Below are 23010 nucleotides of genomic sequence, written 5' to 3'. Positions count from 1 at the left end.
ATTATGGGAAAACTGTATGGTTTTTCTTGATACTGCTTGGCAAGTGACTGCATCATTATGTGCAAGTGTTCACAAAGTACATGTAGTAGAGGTAAGGTTGAAAATGTTTTAAATGGCTGTTTAATGTCTTAGTAACAACTAAAATACCAAAAAAATAAAAGACTCAATCTAAAAAACAACTGTAACACCATTAGATTACAAACCAACACAAATTCTACATGTGAGGTCACCACAATAAAGGCTCCAAACACAAGCTGGTGCTGGACTCATTTCTACTGTGAAATGGCTGTTACTGATTGATTCTCATGCTGTTAGTGCACCCTTTGTTTTGTAATACCAGAAACAGGAAGTGTCACAAGAAAAGCAAATAAGACAAAAACCATGATGGCTGTATAGGCTGTTGCTCAGCAACATCTGTGATAACACTTTCTACATCAAGCACTGTAGCAATGGACGTCAATGAGCGTGTGTGATTGTTCTCAAATGTCCTGCTCGTCAACACTTTGGGGTAAAATGGGAAAAATGTCAATGATTCTCACAGCAAAGGTGTGAAAGCCACAAATGGAGCATTTGATTGTGCTGTTGAAAGCATAGTTCTGGTTGAGATGATTAATGGGCAAGTCAACATGACTTTTTTGGCAAAGCAATCTGAGTGTTTGTGTGTGTATGTGCACTCCTGTAGCACACTGTGCTTTATGACCAAACCAACATTGCATAAATGACAGCGCTACATGCCATGCCAACCTAAGGGTGCCCTAAACAGAATTGTGGGTAGGCAGCATGGCGCAGGGAGCGGCTCTTTTTTTATAAAACTCACCACCACTTTACTACAGCAAAGGCAGATGTTTTACCCCAGTGAAAGAGAGGGAGGAATAACCACTGAATACTTCTGGCAATGGAGCTCGCTGATCAGCATGGATATATATCATTCTACTGTTGCACTCAAAGTTGGAGTGTCAGTGAAAATAAAGTAAGTATTTGCTTTAAAGACTTTGTGTTATCATCTGGTTTGCCTAGTAAATACACAAAGAGGGACAAGCAGAATAAGTACTTATTCTACTTGCTAGAAAACACCAAGCTGATCAAAGAGCTCATTGGCAGAGAATTCAGTCCATTTCTTAACAGTGATGATACATGGGCAAGGTTTAAAACAATATTACCAATAAGTTATGCATATTATCGGTATGAAGACAAATACTGATATAATATGGGTCCTATTCTATAACGAACAGGTACCCCTATTTTAAGCAGGTTTCACAGTCACTGGCAGGGATCGATGAGGCGATCTTACAATGCACATTTTAGGAAGTTATACCTGGACAGTCTGAGAAAAGTTCAGCAGGGAAATAAGTATCTTTTTTTATATATTTTCTTATACTGCCAAGGTGCCCTTCAACCAGGCATTTTACCACCAGCCGCTCAGATGGAGCTGCTCGGTGGCCAGCAACTCTCAGTGAGAGACTGTAAAACTGTATGAATGTGGACAAGGATGCTCCATGCATGCTGAGGCAATTTTCACTGGATCATTAAAGGTTTATAACAAAGAAAAAATAAGGCTTAAACTTTCAAAAAAAAAATCATTAAATAGCATATTGGCAAAATTCTATGAATGCTGTCATACTGTAGTTGATATTTAAAAAAAAAAAAAAAAAAGCATTAAGCCTTAATGTGCCCAAGTATTGCCCAAGTATCACAGACACTGTCAAAGACAACAAGTTAGTGAAAGGATGAGAGTGCAAAAACCACAACTAGAACTACAGCCACCGACACCAGTCAGCACTCATGCACACCATTTCTGCGTGCGTGACATACCTCCAGGCCTGGGTCAGATAGTTCTGTATATTTAATGATTTATTTGACATTGTCTTATTTGACACAGCCATTAGCAAAACAAAGGAAATTTGAAGCCACATATATTCCCCTGCCTGATTTACTTGATAGCAGTTTGTCTACTTTAGGTTCACTGCAAATTTTGAGAAGCATTTGGAAATATAAGACACATGTAACTTAAAGGTGGGGGGTGTCTTAGAATAGGCCAGGGACTACATTTTCACAGTTATTTGGTGCCACCTGGATTTGAATCCAAATGCTCTCACATGCCCAAAAAGATTATATTAAGGGAAGACATTATCCTGGTTTTGGAGAACATGCCAAACATTATTTCTGCAGCTACTATCTGACCCAAGTTATTTGCAGACATGCTGTGACATTGCATGCTGTGACTACTGCTACCACTTCTAGTGCAAAAATCACCATACAGGCATGCAGTCGCTGAGAGTCAAGGCCTGTTCAGCCACTACCACTGCAACTACAGCCAACACACATGCATGCAACTGGCACGTCAGTCATGGCCAGTTTTAAGCGCCAACCTGAAAAGAAAGACGCGCTCTTGATGAGGCGCAGAGGGCCCTGTTCAGAGAAGGCCCGGCGAGGGCTGCAGAGCTGAGAAAATCCTGCGCAGCACAAACAGAAACATGGAAAAGAAGAAAGGAAGAGGGCAAAAAGACAAAAAACATGAACCATGGTTAGTGAATGAGTAAGGAGGAAAACTGGCAACCTCCTGTTGTCCAGCCATCTTGTAGTAAACAACTGAGTTACAGGAGCTTTTTAGTCTGGAATGAAATAATGCCCATCATTTGGTAGGTCAGTCAGAGAGACAAACAGGGAGGCTGGTATCACTCACAGAAAAAAACAGATAACAAAACAAATAAACGGTGATGGGCTATAGATCTGATGTGCAAAAGCAGATAATTTTTGTCTTTTCTGTGAGGATGAGAGAGAAAATGCACAGAAAGGATAGAATTTGCCAACAGTTCTTAATATTTGTCTTTTTCTAGCAGTAAGGGAGAGCTGTTGGCAGTCTTTCCAGTCTGGTTTGTAATCAAACAGGAATGTTAAAAAGTAGGAAAGTGAAAAACAAAACCTGCTGCTTCCGAAAAGTTCTACAAAGGCATTTCAACCGTGAAATAAACTAAACACAGGGCAAAATTCAAGTTGCACTTGGCCTTAAGCTGTAAATAGTAACAATGTTTCATACAGTCAAGTATTCCATTACACTTGTGTTATTCTCAAAGGGAGAGATAAACACTGATAGTTACTGAGACAATATTAGAAACTGAATCAGATTTCCATTAAATTACATAAAAGTAATCCTAATAAAATTATCTTGATATGTATTAATACATGCTCGACAAATCCTTTCAATTTTAAAGTAACTACATTGAGTGTCTAGTTGTAATCAAAAGGAAAACAAATAGATTCATCCACTTTCTAATTACAATTCAGAAGTGAATTTAAAGGAAACAGGATGATTGGTGGCTAAAGGTTTGGTGTGGCACTGGGTTGCTAATGGTTACCTATGTTCCCTAGGAGACTGTTGGGCCCTGTGTTTTGATCAGGCCTTAGGGTGTTGCTGTCCTGTCCTATGAACTCCAGGCTGTCCTGTAACCTGCACGAGATGAATCAGAAAAGGAATAAGAGTTAGTTTATGTGGATGATTTTATAACATGTATCTACCACACAATTGTGCTGTACATACGCATAAACGATATGAACATATGAGAAAAAACTGCTGATTTATAGAAGAAGCTGCCATAGGATATGTGTGTGTGTGTGTGTGTGTGTGTGTGTGTGTGTGTGTGTGTGTGTGTGTGTGTGCTTACGTGTTGAGGCTGCCATACACACTGCCTCCAGTCCTGGCAGTGAAAACCTTACTCAGCATCAGCTGAGGTGGCGATCTGATATGATAATACCAAAGGGACAAAGATCATCAGCACGTGTGCTCAGTTCATGTGCCTGTGCATCTTTCACATCCAATCTCATTTGTCTCTACTGCTACCACATCAATTCACAACTTCTCCTTTTCTTCCTGATTCCTCCTGTCTGTGCTTCTTTCCTTACTTTCATTGTTCAGTAATAAGAATCGAAAGTAGCACCTGATACTGGAATAACCCACATTAAAAAAAAAAAAAATCCAACAATCCAGTACTAAAAGCTGTGCAAAATGTCAAAGCAAATCTGAAAAGCTCCATGGTCAGAGGCTGATTTTTATTTTATGTGATCATCAGTAGTGAGAAGAAAAGCCAGCATCCCTGTTCTTCTTACCTGATCTGGTGGATTTTTAGCGTGGAGCCTTTGTAGCTCATGGCCACAGAGCCAAACATCATCTCCCCCAACATCACCACATCGGACGAACACCTCGAACCCTGTAAAAGAGATAAGAGATATGCAAGTGTCCTGTGTGTATACCTGCTTATGCGGCTGTGAATGCAGGGGTACACATATACATATAACTGCAGAGCATTTTTGCATGCATGTCTATGTGTTACCTGGAAGCGGAGACCCTGCTCCTTGGTTTCCTTGGTTTCGGAGGTGCAAGAGGAGGAGCTGTCCAGGGAACTGCTGCTGCCACCTGTAGGACGGAGCTGGCAGCATTTCCCGAACATCTTCACCTGGCCCTCGGTGCTCTGTGAGGTGAGAATCAAAAAATACATAATAAGCCAAAGACTAGGAACACAGACTCATTTAACTCTGCAGGTGGTTGACAAAAATGGTCTTTTTACAAAGTACATTCAGCATCAATGGATAAACCTTTCAAGCTGCTTCTTGGTTGGTATTAATCTCTAACCCTTGTAAATAATAATGGACTAAACAACAAAATAATAAGAATGTGCAACAATTAATGCAACAAAAATGAGCTGGAGCCCTTAGCTATTTTGTGCACATTGACATGATATCACAAAGACAGATGCAGACAAATATTTATTCAGCCCATTTATGTGGGAACACCCCACACACATGGCTGCGAACATAAACCTTTTGTCTAATTTCACCCTGATGCTCTAACATTTTAACCAGTCCCAGAAAAAAGTAATTGGTCCATACAAAGTAAGCTTCTAAATGGAAAAACACAAACTGAATTGAACTGTTCAAGACCAAAAACCATAGAAGCCTAATCTAGAGGCACTTGTGTAAACAGCAAACTAAAATGTGAGCTCAATTGGCCTGTGTCATGTGCCTTCTTAACTTGGCAGCCTATTGAAGAGGAATGCATTTGGGAGGGTGGGAGGGGGAGGGTGTGCTTTTTAGCTGGGCTCTGGTAATGGCTCACTTGAAGCCACTGTTGATGATAATGTTAAGAGAAGGGAAGGAAGAGAGAGAGAGAGAGAGAGAGAGAGAGAGAGAGAGAGAGAGAGAGAGAGAGAGAGAGAGAGAGAGAGAAAAATTAGGGGGGGGGCAAAGAAAAACAGACTGAGATGAGGAGGGATGGAAAACAGGAAGCGAGGAAGAAAGATCATTATTGTTGCTTCATTCTGCTCTTTTAAAAGTACATTTGTTAACATGTTATAGACATGTGCAACTTGCTGTGTATTTTCAGTTCTCTCTCATTAAGATCATTTTTGTAATACACACACGAGCGCTAATGAAGCAACTCTGTCTCCGAGCGAGCGTGTGTTTGAGTGTGTAGATGGGTGTGTGTCCGCTGCAGTGCAGTGTGAAGTATGTGTACAGAGGCCAGCAGCATGTGACTGCCAGTCATATGACTCTTTTGGGAACTCGTGAGCGAGCAGCACTGCAATCATTGCCTCCCGCCCGCCCGCCTGCCTGCCCTCCCTCCCTTCCTCTCTCTCTTCCTCTCTCCCCCTCCCTCCACTACTCCAACTTCATCCCTCTCCAATTCCTGCAGCTTTCTTTCTCTCCTTTAGTGTGTCTATTTTTTTTCTTGATCAGATTCATGTCCTTCTCTAGCTCCCCTTCCCTACATTTTATTCTTTCTGAGTCTTCTCCCTCCCTTTTTTCTTTTCTTCATTCACAACTCTCACCCATCCCACCTCTACATGATCCTTGACTCTCTATTCCTCATTCTTCTCTTTGACACCCATGGCCTTTGCTCGTTTCTGCTGTAGATCGCGTAAAATAAATTCCTCTGAGTTGACAAAAAAGTAAACAAACATACAAAAAAAGCACAGCAACCATGTGATAGAAGTCACACAGTAGCTGGCAAAGCCCTAACATTGCAGAATGCACCAAAAAATATTGACACTGGACTAGGGAACACACTCTCTCTCACACACACACACACACACACGTACACACACACACACTGCAGTAACTCCTCTTACTGCATTTTTTAAGAGCTCACTTCAAACAAGTGTCGCTGTGTAAGACACGCACACACTGCATAACTCTTCCTATTGCAATTCTATATCTGGCACCAGACCTATCCAAAAGTAGTGCTTAGCTAAATCCACATGTAAGAGTTGAGAAAGTTGAGCAAACAGCCCATCCTATTTCCAATGTCAGGGTCACATACAGTAGATCAGAAGGAGGTTGGCATGTATATGTAGGCAGACTGAAAGGTAGGCAGGTAAAGAGAAAAAAAGAGAGAGATTTATAAAAGATTACAGAGATAATGTAGGAAGAGACCAAGATCACCAGAAGAATGTATAGAGGCAGAGGACAGTGATCAGGACATTAAAGAGAGACATATTTAGTAGAGAAAGAAAGACATCAGGGTTAGAGGGAAGCAGACAGCAGAAGACAGCAGATTTAGAAAAGGTATATACAGAATGAGAGGAAAGTTTTGAGAGGGTGAGACCATACCAGAGATAGACGAAGACAGATGAGAGAGAAAGAAAGACAGACAGCGAGTGACACGGCTGTCATGTGAGGATGAAAGAATGCTGCTTACACATGGGCTGTCAGCTGAGGCTATTATTATTGGAGATAAGAGCACCAGAACAAACCGGTCAGGGTTAGACAGGAACACACAGCAGCGCTGTGAAAATATGAGGCATGTTACTCAAAATTAAAAAGAGAGAGAAAAAAAAAAAAGAGAGGTGACCGTGTGTCACTGCTTGATGGAACTTTCAGCTAGCAGGTGCTGTATGGGAGAGGCCATACACACATGACTGGTAGTCAAAACATATAATTCACATGTTTGAGGACTATTGTTGTACACACCCTGATCAGACTCCATTGCTGTAGTAAAACAGTTTTTATCAGCATATCTCACTGGCTGAAATGGGTGTGTTTACAATTTGCCACTGCTGCTGAAAAGATCTGAGTCTCACAATCTGAGGCACATAATAACACACAATACAAATTAATTACCTGTTTGACATACTGTCAGAGTTTTAGGGTCATATCTGCCTTCAGGATTGCCTTGCCCTGGAAAATTGATCATATGACTTTTTGGCACCCATTGAGTCAAAAGGAAACCGCACCTTTTGTTTTAGAAACTGCACACACAAAATTCTTAAAACAAGACTAGAGATATTTACCTCATACAACCAGTGAGTAATCCAATTTGATTTCTTTTTTTAAAAGTTGAATAAAATTGCCAATATTTGTGGCCTTCTGTAATTCAGTAATAACCCCTAAATAAAATAAGGAAATAAATGACTAAATAAAAGTCTAATAAAAACCAAACTGCCAAACAAGACACATTCCCTGCCTTCCACTTCTGATGCCTTGGTCAGACACTGTTCACTATGGGGCAGTGAGGCATCCTGCAGTATAAGCAAGATAAGGTGCAACTTGTGTCCTCTGAACATCATGGCAATTACATGACTTCTGTTGGATGTCAAGCATCTCTGTCTGTCCCCCTCCTCTTATCTTTGCTCATCTATTCTGACTGTCTGTGAGCTTTGAAAGTCAAAGTGTCTACAGATTAAGACTGAACTGAACAAAAAATACACAACGATACCTGTAATAAAGACAAAATATAATAAATAAGCACAACAGGAGAGGGGAAAACAGGAAAGTAAAATGTTCAGCAATGTGCAATTTAACCATGTTCTGCAATGCATTTCCACATCTTACTTCCTTTTAAGGAAACCTTTTAACAGACTTTTAAATAGGACCTGCAGCTATACCACTGTATCAGCTGACACTTGGAACAACAACAACACACACACACACACACACACACACACACACACACACACACACACACACACACACACACACAAAACAGACATGTGACTCACAGTGATGGGGGTTTCCTCGGTGCCCCTCTTTTTGGCATTGGAGTCGAAGAGGACATTTCTGCCGCGCCTCTCACAGTCCTGGTACACGATCAGCCTGATCTGACTGGGCTCCAGCTGGGGAAGTGGCCAGCTAGATGGAGGGAAGAATAGACCGGCAGAGAAAAAAGGCAAAGAGTGAAGATAGAAAAAGCAAAGTGATGTAGAAAAAGACAGATTTGGGACAGGAGGATGGAAAGTGTGAGAGAAAATAATGCAATTAGTACAAATAATCTTATAAAGCAGCAGAGATCAGTGAGATGAAACTGAGAGAATAGGAAAAGAAACATCTCACATATTCTTTAAACATCTTTCAGTGTTTCTTCCAGGGAGTTTGCACATTAGAGACAATGAGGTCATGCTCCAGTAACAAAACACTTCCCAAAACAATCTGCTGCAGCAGATTGAACGTAGCAGTGGAGCAACAATACAACTATGTCCGTTGTAATACAAATTCTGAGCGCCACTCTGCCCATTTATCAAACTGTCTACGATGCCAGGGGTCAGCATGCCTACGTTCCCACCTTTGCCTGTCACCCAGCTTCCATTGCACCCAACTGCAATCCCCATCCCTGCAGGTGGTGGGCCCAAAGGGCAGCATTCCATGTAATTTCTTCAGGCTGTGCCTGAACAGGCTCTATGGATCGAGGCCTGACCACCAGACACTCTCTGGAAAACTCCCCTCCCAGGTTGGACTCCTGGGGAGGGTCAAACCTCCATAATCCAGTCAAGATAGTGCAGGTTTGAGCCTTCCGTTTTATTACAGTCCTTAAAGCACCTCCCAGTCTGAGGCCATAGTGCTCTGCTGGAAAACGGTGGATTGCTCCCTCAGGGTTTGAGTGAGTTGCTGCCACAAATGAGGGAGTTTATGTATCTCAGGGGTCTTATTCACAAATGAGGGTAAAATGGAGCATGAGATTGACAGGCAGATTGGTGCAGCATCAACAGTAATGTAGGCTTTGTATGATGGACTTTTCTAGTGAAGAGCTGAGCCAGAAAGCAAAGCTTTTGATTTACCTGTTGATCTATGGTCAAACCCTCAGCTATGATCATAAGATTTGGGTAGTAACCGAAGCAGTCAGAATGAGTTTCGTGCGCAGAGTAGGTGGGCTCACCCTCAGAGATAGGGTAAGGAGCTCAGAGTGGAGCTGCTGGTCCATCATGTCAAAGGTCTACAAGGTTTGTTTGGCTGGGGTAGGGTCTCAATCAAACTGTAATTATTCAATGAACCCTATGATTTGTTAAATTCAAATTATAATAAAGAACTGTCTATATTAAAACTACTTGTGATTAGGGACATTTTTTCTCTGATATTTTATCTTAATAACTGATTTTGTTGTGATGATCATTCGAGCCACATTGCATTCAATGATAATAATGATCATATTATTAATAACTATTATTTTTATATATTAATAATAATATCCAGTATCTGAATGATATATACCAGATACCCATATGAGTAGAAAACTAACAATAAGCAGGAGGGATGACGTACTTGCAAGCTTGTATATAAACTCTCTTTAAGCTGTCATCCATTCTGGGCAACAGACCATGCCACAGCTGCCATTCATCCACTTCATACCTCAACCAGTGGGGAGTTACAAAGATATGCCTCAACAACCTAATACCCACCTACCACCACAGATTTACAGTGTACCCAGATAACATATAGCTTGAGTTCATCCGTGATAGCTAAGAAATTGACTGGATAAGTTTTCATCCAATGCTGTAATTGTAGAGTGAAGTGTGACTATATCATGTCCCAACTGAAACTGTTCTCAAACAAAGGAGTTTTAATCAACTGTCATATGATTTCTAACTGTTGATTAGTAATTGAAATCGAAATATCTGTCAAATTGTTTTCGTGGAAGCAGATATCTTAAGACTGATTGATTTGCGTCATTTGTGAAATGGTAACAGGTATAACCATGTCTATTCATTCAGTAATGACTAATACCCCATTTCTTACACAACCACATATTTCTTACCTAATCATGACTCCATTAGTCAAAAGAAAAAAAGCTGCACATGCACTTAATGCAACTTGATTTGAGTCATTACACAATAATGGGTAAGATTTACACCAATTTTGAAGATTTGGGATACTATTAGATTATTATATTATCACATCTTAAACTGTTATAGACTTTCATAGTGGTACATTTTCTCTGGCAGGAAACACTTGATGACAGTTAAGTAACAGTTAAGCTGTTTTCACAGGCTGCCTCAGCTCCATGCCTGTTGCTAGGTAACCTGTGGTTTCATATAGCTCATCTCATTAAAGCTGTTCATCTCAAGTAATATTGTGAATGAAGTGGTTGCAAATCTACACCTGCATCCACAGAATGATCTGGCTGTGCAGCAGTCACTGTGGGTACTAGCAGGCTGTCACAGGACTCCGGCAGTCCCCTCTGCGTTCGACGAAACTCAGTCCCCTGGTTGATTTAGTAGGGGCTATAAAGATGACAGGGGATTGGACCAACAGACAGACAGTTAAGGATTTCTGTCTGGAACTGATGGATAGGGGGTTCAGGCAGATGGACACATTGCTGGACCTAAATATAGCCTTTTATTGGGGAGCAGGGAGCATCCCTAAACGCAATAACACTGTATAGCAAATAGGTTGGCTGGAAAGGGTGAAAAAGTAACAGTTAAGTCCACTTAACTTGTCAACAAAATAGCACACAGAAGCCCACACTCAAAGGCAGCATTTCAATTGTTGGTCAGTGAGCCTTGAGAGAGCAGGGAGTACCTGTGTATTGGTGTATGGTGTATATGCGAGAGAGAAGGTCTGTGTGTACATTTTCATGCATGTGAGCTACTATTTACAAAACATGGGTGTCAAAGTATGACCAGCATTCTTGGGGGCAAAACGATTCAACAAGGGAGCAAGGGGAGAGAGAGTCATGTGCTGCAGCCTTAGCGTTAGGTTGTCAAACCAAAGTCATTTGTCCAACGCGGCCTTGAGAGAATGTTATGGGGTTCATATGAGCAACATTGAACAATGAGTTGTCTTGCAATTTCTGTATGGAAACATCTCTAGCATTCACTCCTGTAGCTCACTTTCTTTCTATTTGCAAGAAGTGCTGCCAACCAATATGGACCAAAACCACCAGCTGAATTTAAATTAGGCTTTGTGGGCATTGAGCAGAAGCAGCCACATTTCACTCCATGCATGCTGCTGCACAGTTGTTCCTCCCTGTTGCGTGCATGCGTGTGCGTGTGTGTGTGTTTACTGCTAGGATGCATACTGTAGCTCCTGTCGTGTTCTCCAATTGCTTAAGGTTCTGTGCTGTTAATAAGATGTAACGCCTGTCATTGCACTAAAATCTTTTTTGTACCTGCATTGTTCAAAATGACTTTCAGACAGACATTTCTTTTAAAAATGTATTTTCAGATAGAATTCACTAAATCAACATTTAATAACAAGCTAAAATGTTTGGCAGGTTGGTTCACCGGAGAGGCCTACCACTGCTATTACTTTAAAACATGAAGCTAGGGCTGGGTGATAAACCAGTAATGATAATTATCTAATTTTCCTCAATAGAAACATAAAAAAAAAGGTTGATAATAAATTACAAACTGCCAATCACATTGCAGAAATAGAAGCATCTTGCAAGTTAGGTTTTAGATGAATTAGGTTAGATTTTATGATTACAATTGTTTTGAAAGTTCTAACTCAGCTTTGTTAAATGTTCTGCTGTTTGGCAAGTGTTAGTCATGTTCTGACCATAAAGATTAGTTCAAAACCACAATTAACCCTCTGGTTTAACTCAGCAGCAAAAATCAACCTTTAAACTGGAAAGTGTTTCTGTTGAGGATTCAGCATACAGATTCCTCTGTCCCTCTCAAACATATTCAGACCAGCTCCATCTGTTCAGGAGGCTCCAATAGGTCCTCATGGCCCTGGACCAAGTATTACTGACCTCTTAGGTATGTAACAAGTTCTCACAAATGAACCAAAAGACATGCACCATTGAGCTTTATGATTCAGGCCACTGGTGGAGTTCTGCCATACTGATTCTTCCTGCATAGTTCAAAGGTTATTGGTATTCCGACCACAGGCTGTTTGGAAGAGTCACTCTCACAAACTTCCAGTGATGTAGTTATGGTTTTAAAACTGTCTGTGACATTTAATTTTATTCTTATTGAGATCTTACAATTCACTGTAATGCTGTGAGTAATGATTATTTTCATTTCATATCAATTAATCTGCTGATTACTTTCTCCATTAATTGAGAATTTGTTTAGTCAAAAAGCAGAGAAGAAACAGCCATCACAACTTCACAAAGCCCAAAGTGACATTTTGAGATTGCTTAATAATAACAACAGTCCAACAATCAAAGATATTTCACTGACTATCATTTATAACAAAGCAAATCCTCACCTGAGAAGCTTGAACCAGCAAATGTTTGACATTTTTCCTTGAAAATTACTGAAATGATACTCAAAATAGTTTCCACTAATCCATGAATCAACTCATCATTGCAGCTCTACTTGATTGGAGTACTGTCACATGCGCACAAGCTGTTATTCAATGACAAATCACTGACCAGACTGTGACTGCCTTATACCCCTTTGGTAATTGATCTAATCACATGAGTCAGATAATACACTGTTGGTGAACAAATGCGCTGTTTTTGTTCTTCTGATATGTTATTTAGACTGAGCTTTAATGGAAGTTAAGGTTCAATCACTTCGCAGAAAATGAAAATATCTTCAGATTTTTTCCTCCTGGTTCCTATCCAAGGGAAGACCGAACCTCTTGCCCAGCCTTACTGCTAAATGGGTGACGTAATACCTGCCTGGCCTACATGAGCTCAAATTACATTGTATGGAGATGGGTCAATATTAAGCTTATAGATTTGTGTACAAGATTACACATCAGGTGGTCGTTTTAGTGTGTCACATGCCTCCTTGTAATTGGAATACCACCTTTCATGTGTGGTTTATTAATAAATTTGACTTTGCTGTTGCTTTTAATGTGTTCAGCTTCTGTGCATCATTGTATCATTGGGTTGAAACTACTTGAAAAAGAGGTGCTAGTAATAATCTCTGAAATTCCCTTTTTATAACTATAATTAACTGTTCAGAGGTTTAAAGCCAGTATTAGCTATTTCCATAGAATTTTAATGAACAAAATCCCATTCACTTTCTGGCCAAATGTGGGTGAAACAATTAAAAAAAAATAAGATGATGTGTTGTTTACAGATCAGCCCGTAAGGGATCTGTATTTGACACCAAGCTCACTGCTCCCTTTGTTTTAAACATAATGCAAGGAAGAAGGAATAAGCACAGGACAGGGGGCAAGAAAGATGGCAAAAAAAGACAAAGACCTTTTATTAAGCAACAGCAAACAGAATGAAAAATATTTCCAAAAGAATAGGTAAGGAAAAGACAAATAACTGGGGGACAGAACAAAAGCTAAGAGCAACATAAGAAAATAAGTATGATGAATGAGAAAATGTAGCTAATGTTGAAGGACGATGGAGAGAGAACCAGGATTAAGCATAGATAATGAGAGAAAAGGTCACAGAAAACAAAAACCCAAACAGAAAAACATCTGACAAAGACAGAAAAGCATCTGAAAGAAAGACAAGGCAGAATGAGAGCGAAGGAGGAAGTATCCCATCAGTGAGCTTGTGACAGTCACAGCGCTGACTGAGGAGAAAGGGGAGTCATTCATAAAAGCAGCACATGACTTCATGACTGTTACATACTTGTACTGCTTTGACCTCAACTGTCTGAACCAAAAATGAGTCAAAAATCCTCCCCCATACACAGGTATTCATTTTCTTGAACAATTAGTGGATCTCAAAAGGAAAATCCCAGCAACTGTTTTATTTTGGTAACATTTAAGACAACAGGCACAGCCTTAACTACTTTGAAATGATTCACCATCTTCCTTAACAATATGTTATCATATCTGACATCACAGATATGGAAAACAGCAAATCTGTTTGAACTAACACTCCACCCAAACACGTATATGCCAGACAGTTTCTTTCCCTATCCAAAAACAAAAGGCGTGCTTCACCACAAACCCATAATTCACTTTATATAGCATGACCACAAACGACTAGAACCAACCTTGGTCATCACCACACATGATACTAAAAACTACTGCCTGACTACTTCAAACTGAGTGCTATCCAGCTGGAAACAGCCACAGGTTGCAATCACTGTTAGACAGAAGATAAAACTAAAAGGAAACAACAACATTAACAAGGTTCTCAAACCTCCTTTAACAAACACCATCATGCCCACTCAGATGCATATAAGTCTGGTATAATACCGACTCCTACCTGGGCATCATTGCGAGTTTGCCAGTCTTTCCCCAGCCCTCTCTCTCTCTTTCTATTCCTCTCTTCTCTCCTCTCTCAGCCAAAGCAGGGTCTAAGAATAGCGGTGAACTAAATTCACACAACAACATGAGACTGTCAGGTGATTTCAGGAGCACTGTGTGTGCTGGGCAGTACAGAGGCAGCAACAGCAGCGAGCCCGGATTGCTGACTGCCAGAAAGCACTGTGAAAAGCCAGAGACAGTGGGGATTTGTTTGTGTGTCGTTTCTTAATCCCGCTCTTTTTGTTCCTGTCTCCCTTGTGGTCCCTCTTCCCCTTCTTTCCATCTTTCTTTCTTCAATAAATTTAAAACACATGAATGAGTGAATGTACAATTCACAACCTCAACAAAGAAGTCTTAGAAGAAAGAGCAGGAAAATAAATAGCTTATAAAGAAGTCTGATTCACACTTAAAAGCTTCCCAGATCTTTATTACTCGTCAAATCTTCCTTAACAGATACAGGAAGGTTGGTTAGTTTTGTGACAAGTGACAGCTTATTGAAGTTAGTGGGAAGAACTGAAACTTGGTCATAGAAATGGCCATAGAGATGCCATTTTTTCTTCCCATCACTTTATGTCAGTGGGGTTTCATATAAGATTGTGAACTCTGGTCACTGTGGGTCATTTGAATAAAAGCCAAGAAATAAACTATTTTCAAATTTGTAAAAAAAAAAGAGCACAATAGAAAAGGAGCACTTTTAGTTTCACTCTTATTATGCAGTGACACAAACACAATTTGCTGGCTGTCTTAAGGCTGACACAATTTTTGATATCACTGCTAAACCATTCCCCTTTTTAATAACTACTTGCCCAGAGTAAGTAGGTATGTATCATAAATGTATGCCTCCTAGATATTTGAACATGTCAATTATTTAAATCTAATCAGTTCAGGCTTAATTAACCGTCTCAATAACATCTCTGGGACTAGAGCCAACTGAAGGAATAATTTAAGATATCAATATTTCAACATCTACTTTTATCAATAAGTTGCCAACTGTAGCTCGTATATCCTGTAGCTGTAATTATATTTTACATATCTGGCATTTAGTGGCCTCTCCAGAAAATATATGCACTTTGATGACTTAGCTTAGCTTTTGGGGAATGTAAAGAGTACACCCAAAAAGGGTACAAAAAAGGGTGTACTAGGAACTCCATACTAATGGGAGCTACATATCTTGAAAAATCACTGAAGAAATTAAAAACATTGTTTCATCTGACAGTGATACAAACTCTCCAACGTTGCGGTAAAAGCTCTGCTCCTGGCTGTGTGTACTGATAAAGGTCACAACAAAGCAATCAAGTTTCCTTGACTGCAGTCTGACATCAGCCTACTTACTGACCTCAAAGAGACCTCGTTCTCTCTCCACTACCACTGGAACGTCTGTGCATGAGTGTGTGAGAGTGTGCATGTGTGTGTGTTAGTGTTTGTTGGAGACAGGGAGACAGTTACATAAATATCCCCTCAGTCCATGCTGTGTGACGTTCTTCCGGCTGTGTGTGACAGAGGTTTCTGTTAGGTCCGGCAGCTTGTCCTCCAGATATGTCACAGTAGACATTTCTGTGGCATTTCTGCTGCAGACAACAGCCATCAACACCGTCATTAAACAAATTTGACTTATATAAGTTACTACATTACTACAGTAAGTAACTAGTCTTCAAGGATTTCTTACTGAGATGCTTTTCTTGGTTATCTAAGTCCTGCACCACTTTAGGGTAGTGAGGACTTTACTAATGGCCACAGTGTTGGCAACCACTGCAGGTGGTTTGACTGCTGCTTTTTCTAATCTAATGGGAAAATGCTGATGTAGTGGAGACAGCAGGAATATGGTAACACATGAGAAAGGTCAGCAGTGAATGCTAAAACCTGCGACACTGTCAGAAGCATTTGTGATATCTAACAAACCACACCAGGAACAATCTAAGTGAGGCGAGTTTTCCATAACGTTAGCCTGCTCTGTAAGAGATGTTTGTTGACGTGACCTGTCCTGAGTGAACACTGCACAGCAATACTGCCAAACCGATATCTCAACACTTTTAAACTGATTGCATAGCAACTGTGTACTTAGCCACAGGTCTGTTACCAGTCCCTGACAAACTGCCTGATGTATCACAGGATTAATACATATGTATGAGCTGTGATGCTAATTACAAACTGTAGCTCATTCTGTGCTGTGATACTACTTTCCCATGATGCTGTCCACTACTCCCATTAGATATGCATCACTGGAGTGACACAGAATCCCAGTCATCACATCTAATCTTTTAGATATCTCTAGCCTTACAGAGGGCACCTTCTGCACATACATTCTCAGGAATGCATAGACACCTCAATACTTCCCAAGGTCTGCATGCTTGTAAAATTGGAAACCCTCCATAAAGAGATTGGTGTATCAGTGTAATGCTATATTAGCTGAAAATTAACACCTAATAGAGGGACCACTCCTTTGCTACTGGAGCACCCAAGTCACACTTTCTGCAAGGTCAAACACAATACAGTATATACCTCTTCTCACAACGAAACAAGTGCTGCACTTCCTTGAACTAACAATTGTTTAGCTATGACGTCAAAAAAAACAGCAACAGGCCCACATGACCTGAAAGCACCTGACTACCTGCATACCTGCTGGTTTATCTGCTGGTTATGTTGCGTTAAGGACTTCTGCATTCCAGCAGTCGCATGACGGTGAGTGAGTGAAGATGCTTCAATGCACAGTGGTTACCGCACTCACAGCTACAATACATTTGAACATTGACTGGTTGACTGAGAGGACTGATATGGCCAGAGGCTAAAAATGGCTGGAATCAATGTTGTTTTCAGAGTCAAAAGGAGTCAAAGTCATCGGGGTTGTGTGTGTGTGTGTGTGTGTGTGTGTGTGTGTGTGTGTGTGTGTGTGTGTGTGTGTGTGTGTGTGTGTGTGTGTGAGAGATGTAATGACTATGTGTACACTATGGCTATTTCTATGCTGTGTCACAATCTGCAACACTTGACAGAAAAGAGAGTAATGAGTGTATGACTGTGTCTCACAGAATCACATGAACAAGTCACCAAGCTAAACAGGAGTGGTAGAAACTATGTAGAAATCAGGGTGGATGGTCAATTTAGTTAAAAGAGGATTTGCCTCAATGTGACTACTGCAACAAGTATTACACATGAATGTGTTTCTTTCTTCTTATCTCCATTTAGCAATCAAACGGCTGGAAAAAGTGTCATGTGATCTACATGATTAATTGCTCAGCCTTAAAACACAGTGATTGTACTGTCAGTCAGCACATCCTGTCTCTCTTTCAAACCACCCCCTCCTCCCTCCCTATCATTTCTCTCTCTTTCTCCCTTGCTCATTTAGAGACTGAAACTAGGCTAATCGGGTAATGTGACAGTTTGAACTTGATGTTTCACTAATCAAGGCCAACAGCTAAACAAGCCATCTTTTAGACAAAATTAATTTAAAAAAAAAAAGTACACCACATCTAGACCGATTTAAGAACAGTGTACCAATACTTTTTGATCCAGAGTAAACAGTATACCCAACTCAAGACAAACAGTGGATGCAGTAAGAAGGGTGAACAGAAGTCAGTATATACTTAGTGGAGTTAACTAAATATAATTAATTTAAAATGACTGTCTTTAAATGTTCTAAACACTTGTAGAGCAGTAACACAGTCTGGTGTCCAAAGTATGTGATGCACAGTATCTTTGCATGGTTTGTGAGGCCCCCGCTGCCCTAGTATCATACATATCCTCTTGAAAGGCCAAATAATAAACCACTCATCAACAACAACCAATTAATTCACCTAAAAGAGCTCACTATCCTGCAATGTATGTAATGTGGGCAGCCCTTGAATGAGCCTCCTCACAAAGTTAAGAGGACACCAAGGTCTAACTAGATGTTAAGCCAACATAGTAGCACTCACCAGAATGCTACTGTGTGTGTGTGTAGCTTTTACGTAAAACTATATCTTTACCATGACCCTGCAGTTCTGAGAAGCCTGAGTGTAGCCACTTAAAATAGCCCTGATAGGAACCTGATGACAGCCGCTGTCTTTACAGAACCCTGGCAGGCCTGCAGCATTCACGCACGCACACACACACAAACACACACACACACACACACACAGAAACAAGCAGCCTTGCAATGCAACGCTAAAATATATACATGAATCCATGATGATAAAATGCTTTAAATGTGCACAAGTAACAAAAGTATGAAGTGTGAAGCTGCTAGCAAGCAGAGACACACACACACACACACACACACACACACACACACACACACACACACACACACACACACACACACACACACACACACACACACACCTCTCCCTACTTATCCAACTCATAGGCTTATTCCAGTGACTGAGAAGGCAGCCATGTGATCGTCCCACAAACATGACAGCCTGAGATTGATGAAAGCCTCACATGACACACTGGGTTCTGAAAGTACGCAGTGGAGGAAGGACACCATGCCAGTCAGGAACCTGAGACACTACTTCTGTAAACTACCAAGGAAAAAAAGCATCCCTATAAATAAATTCATCTGATGGTGTAAAATTTAGTTCTGCAATCTTGGCCATCATGCATTTTCACAGGTGGAAAACGATAATTGGACTCTATATTATATTTTAAATTTCACAAAAATTATTACTTTTATGTCAGACTGATGCACATTTGAAATGCACATTAGTCTGTGCACCTACAAAAATAACCAAGTAAACACTATAAGCTGGCTTATCAAAAGGCTTCATCTTCATTGTTTCTCATTAAGAAAGATTGTGGTCTTTTTCAAAGAAAGTACATTAAATAGCAAAGTTAAATGTTTTCCTAATAACATTATGGGTGAAATATTCAGTACCACTTGACTACCATCAGTATCACTTCATTCATATAAGACTTCAGAAAAATACTTTGCTTTCGGACATCACTTTACCCCTTTTAAACACCTCTGATTCAGGTTTTGAGGTGTTATGAAATGAAACAAAATGACTGCGTACACTCATCCTATCCTCTACCTTGTGTACACACACTCCCTCATTTTTGTATCACAGAACAAACACAGTTATATTGAGCTCTACAGCCCAGGTCAAAAAGGAAGTTTCCTCAGCAGGCAGCAGTGGCAAGGGGCAGCCAGAACAAGCAGTCTGAGCGTGGGTGAGGACAAAGCTATTGGCTGGTGATCAGTCCTCTGACTGGCTAAAGGATGAGCCAGGAGCTCTCAGTGTAATGTACAGTATGCTGTCCCTGGTCAGGTGCTACAGCCAGGGAAACAGGAGAGGCTCTTTAGGCTTTCCCCACAGGGTCAGCCAACCTGCTGCCCTCTGTGGTATTCTGGAGGGCACAGCGCTGGGCTGTGACAGAGCTTAGGGTGATGCATTATGCAGGATAACCAGGTTGCAAAACAGCAAAATATACATATGTTTTACTTTCTATTACTTTTGCTTAGTAAGATAGTAAGATCACAGACAGTTTAATTCAGTACTGCATAATACTCTACCCTTACTTACAAACATCTCGAGTGTGATAATGTGATATGCTCTCCCAGCTCAGAGGCTACAGAGTATCAAAAACAATAGAGTCAGTGGGACAGACTACATAAAGACACAGTTTTTGTGTTTTCTTTCTTTCTTTCTTTCTTTTTACCTTCATGTGGGTATTTGCCTGTGACAGACCGGTGTTGGGCTGAAATGTTGCTATTAAAAGATTAAGGGGGAGTTCTGATTCCAGTGTGCAGGTAATTTTCTATTATTTCTTTCGGGCCAGCATTACTCTACGACAACCTGCAGAGGTGTTGTTGTGACTGTCTTCCAAGTATTAGCTGAAAGGGATTGCAACAAACCAGCTTGATTTATAATATCTGCCCTCTTACAAAAGCATTCCTGAGTGCAAACAAATAACATTAATTATTAGCTGAGGCTCAGAGTATTGTGATCGTCCTAATCTCCACAGTCCACCTCTGTCAGTCGTAAGGTGTAGACCTTATCCTCTCCTCTACCCATCCTCTAAGTTGCTCACTTCCTGACCATCCAAACTCTCCCATATTTACATTATTTTCTCCTCTCCCATCATCCTGTAATCCTCTTCCAATTCTTTTCCTCTAACTGGATCCACTCAGCCTCTCTCATCCTCCACTTTAAACCATCTATCGGATGCTCTCTTCTTCTCTTTTAAACGCTTATTCACCAACTTCTCTCATTCTCAATCCTAAATTAACTAACTTAAAATATGTGTGCTAGCCTATTTCTGCTCCCAGCAAGTGTCCTCTCCATCACAGCTGACCACTGAGTTAACAGAAACGCCTGCTGCCTGCCTGTTTGCTCTAGGATTCAAGCCAGCCAGCCAGCCAGCCAGCCAGCCAGCCAGCCAGCCAGCCAGCCACACACACACACACACACACACACACACACACACACACACACAGCATCTATATCACTGGGTGCAGGGCACCTTTATGGCCGTCGAACGTGCTCTGGCACAGACATGAGCCAAAGTGCAAGTAGCACTACAAGGAGGTGAGCTTTCAGGTGTGTGTGTGTATATATATATATATATATACACACACACACACACACACACACACACACACACTACGGGTGACAGGTCCAGAGCAAGATTTTCCAATGCAAGTGTATTTAAAACTAAAAAGAGCACTTTCCCCTTGGTAGCAGACCTGACCCTGACCCAGAATGTGTGCAAGAACATACACAGGGAAACTGCAAATCAACTCAGGGAGTATAGAGTATCCTACTAGCCAGCTCAATGATGCATTGCTCAGTCAGGTTGAATTTAACCCTAGGGTATTTCAATAACAAGCACTTTTATTGCTTCTAGTGACACTGTGTCATGCTTTGGCTACATGGATGTACTTCCAAAGCTCACTCAAAAACAATTTAAGACATTTTTTCACATAAAATACTTACTGAAAACATTGACTCCATTTTAAAACAAGCAGCACCCTCTGCTATGAATGACCCGTTATCATGGCAAGCATGTCATTATTCTGCAAAAGCTGCTTTGCATCATATCACTGTTACTGGAGTGATAATCAAAATTTCACGTGATGTAACAACATGATGCATTTTGTACAAACAGACACATACGTTTGAGACTGTCTTACAGTGTGTTAGATCCACTAAAGCTGTTTAGTGGAAACCAGTGCAGTGTTAAGTAAAAAAATCAGGACATACTATCTTGCACTTCTTCTAAGCATTACTGATGTTGACTAGCTTTATATGGTTATATATGTCTGTTAACACGAATGCAGTGTTCAGTTCTAAATCGGGACACATTATCTTTCGTTTGTGGAGGGCATAAATTGGACACGATGGTATTTCAATAAAACAAAAGCATCTGTATATTTCACTTTTAACACAAGCGATTATTGATTTTTTTTTTTTTTTAAAGCATTGTGCATGCCCAATCTAGTCTGTCTAAGGAGCCTGAAGCCCTGTTTGTCGTGGATCTTGTCTGTCATCAGTGGCCGACTGAAGTGATCACATGTGCACCAGCACAGAGCACACAGTGTCCTCCCGCTCTGCTGTCTGACGGCACTGGCACAGAGTACAGTACCGTCGGCATGACTGAGAGAAGCCACTTGTACTTTGCTCCAAGTTATCTGGGCTATAGCTCATGATAAGCGACAAAAGAGCGTGGCTGTACTGTCACGGATGCCTCGTTGTTTTCTTTCTACCATGCCGGGTTAGCTGATGTTATCAAAGAAACACAAAGGGGGACACGGGGGAGACAAAGGAGAAAACACGACACTGCCTCTGCAACTTCTAAACGATGACACCGATTAACTGGTTAAGGAGAGGAGGAAGTGTTTATTATCAACTTATTATCAGTTTATTAGCAACAGCACACCAGCATCAATACTTGTGTAAACGAGCAAAAAAGTGCTAGCTAATGAGGTAAGCCGAATCCCACTAAGAGACAGCGTGTTGCAGCAGCCCTGCTAGCGTCTGGTAGCTAGCATTAGCATGTTAGCTAACCTCACCAACAGGCACAACACGTCTCCCTGCACTTTGCTACGTTCATGCCAAAATGAACAAAAACTACACAACGTCAATGTATAAAAGTGCCTCCAAGTTCACCATATTCACCACACCAAAACTCATGCGCTCCAGACATCATAGCGAAAGTCATATATAACATTAACGCACACACGTACAACGTTACACACAAACCACAAACATACACACACATTACACAGCTACCTGAAAGCTGGGTCCTCTTTGCTACATCTCGGGGGCGGCGACGAAAACGCATTTCTCTTGTTGAAAAGTTTCTGGAAGAGAGTCGGAGGCATTTTGTACCAAAATAAATTCGGTACAGAAGGTCTCTTTTCTTTTCAAATCCAAGAGCAAATCTTGTTCCTTGTAACTGTCTCCATGGATGTCACAGTCATATGACAGGCATTAGTCACAGGAGCCGCTTGGTAACCCACTACATTTTTCTGATTGGCTGACCAGAGGCTGCTGCTACTACAAAATACCTGATTGGCTGGTATTTTTGGCCCAGTACCACGTGGTAAGTGGATTCGCTGTGTTGATGTTTTGTCGGGAATCGTGACAGCATGAAATTTATTCACAGAAAATTATACAAGTGCGATTGATGAGCTGCTTGCAAGACACTGTCAATCTA

At 40.8% G+C, this 23010-nt stretch overlaps 1 protein-coding gene across 1 annotated transcript in view; it reads right to left on the bottom strand.

Annotated features, from left to right (window-relative positions):
* fnip1 (folliculin interacting protein 1) overlaps positions 1-22755 on the bottom strand; it is a 45841-nt gene extending 23086 nt beyond the window's left edge. Inside the window, exons 1-7 of the mRNA XM_022762315.1 lie at positions 22584-22755; positions 7992-8121; positions 4329-4466; positions 4105-4205; positions 3663-3737; positions 3357-3448; positions 2370-2453 (exon numbers count right to left, since the gene is read on the bottom strand). Coding sequence (XP_022618036.1) covers positions 2370-2453; positions 3357-3448; positions 3663-3737; positions 4105-4205; positions 4329-4466; positions 7992-8121; positions 22584-22675 — 712 coding nt within the window. The 5' untranslated portion in view covers positions 22676-22755. The remainder of the gene's footprint in view (positions 1-2369; positions 2454-3356; positions 3449-3662; positions 3738-4104; positions 4206-4328; positions 4467-7991; positions 8122-22583) is intronic.
* Positions 22756-23010: the final 255 nt, after the last annotated feature.

Source organism: Seriola dumerili, unplaced genomic scaffold (genome assembly GCF_002260705.1).
Source record: "Seriola dumerili isolate Sdu_G_001 unplaced genomic scaffold, Sdu_1.0 BDQW01000449.1, whole genome shotgun sequence".
Classification (NCBI taxonomy): Eukaryota; Metazoa; Chordata; class Actinopteri; order Carangiformes; family Carangidae; genus Seriola; species Seriola dumerili.
Note: the sequence above shows the minus strand (reverse complement) of the source record. Positions and strands in the feature narration are given on the sequence as shown.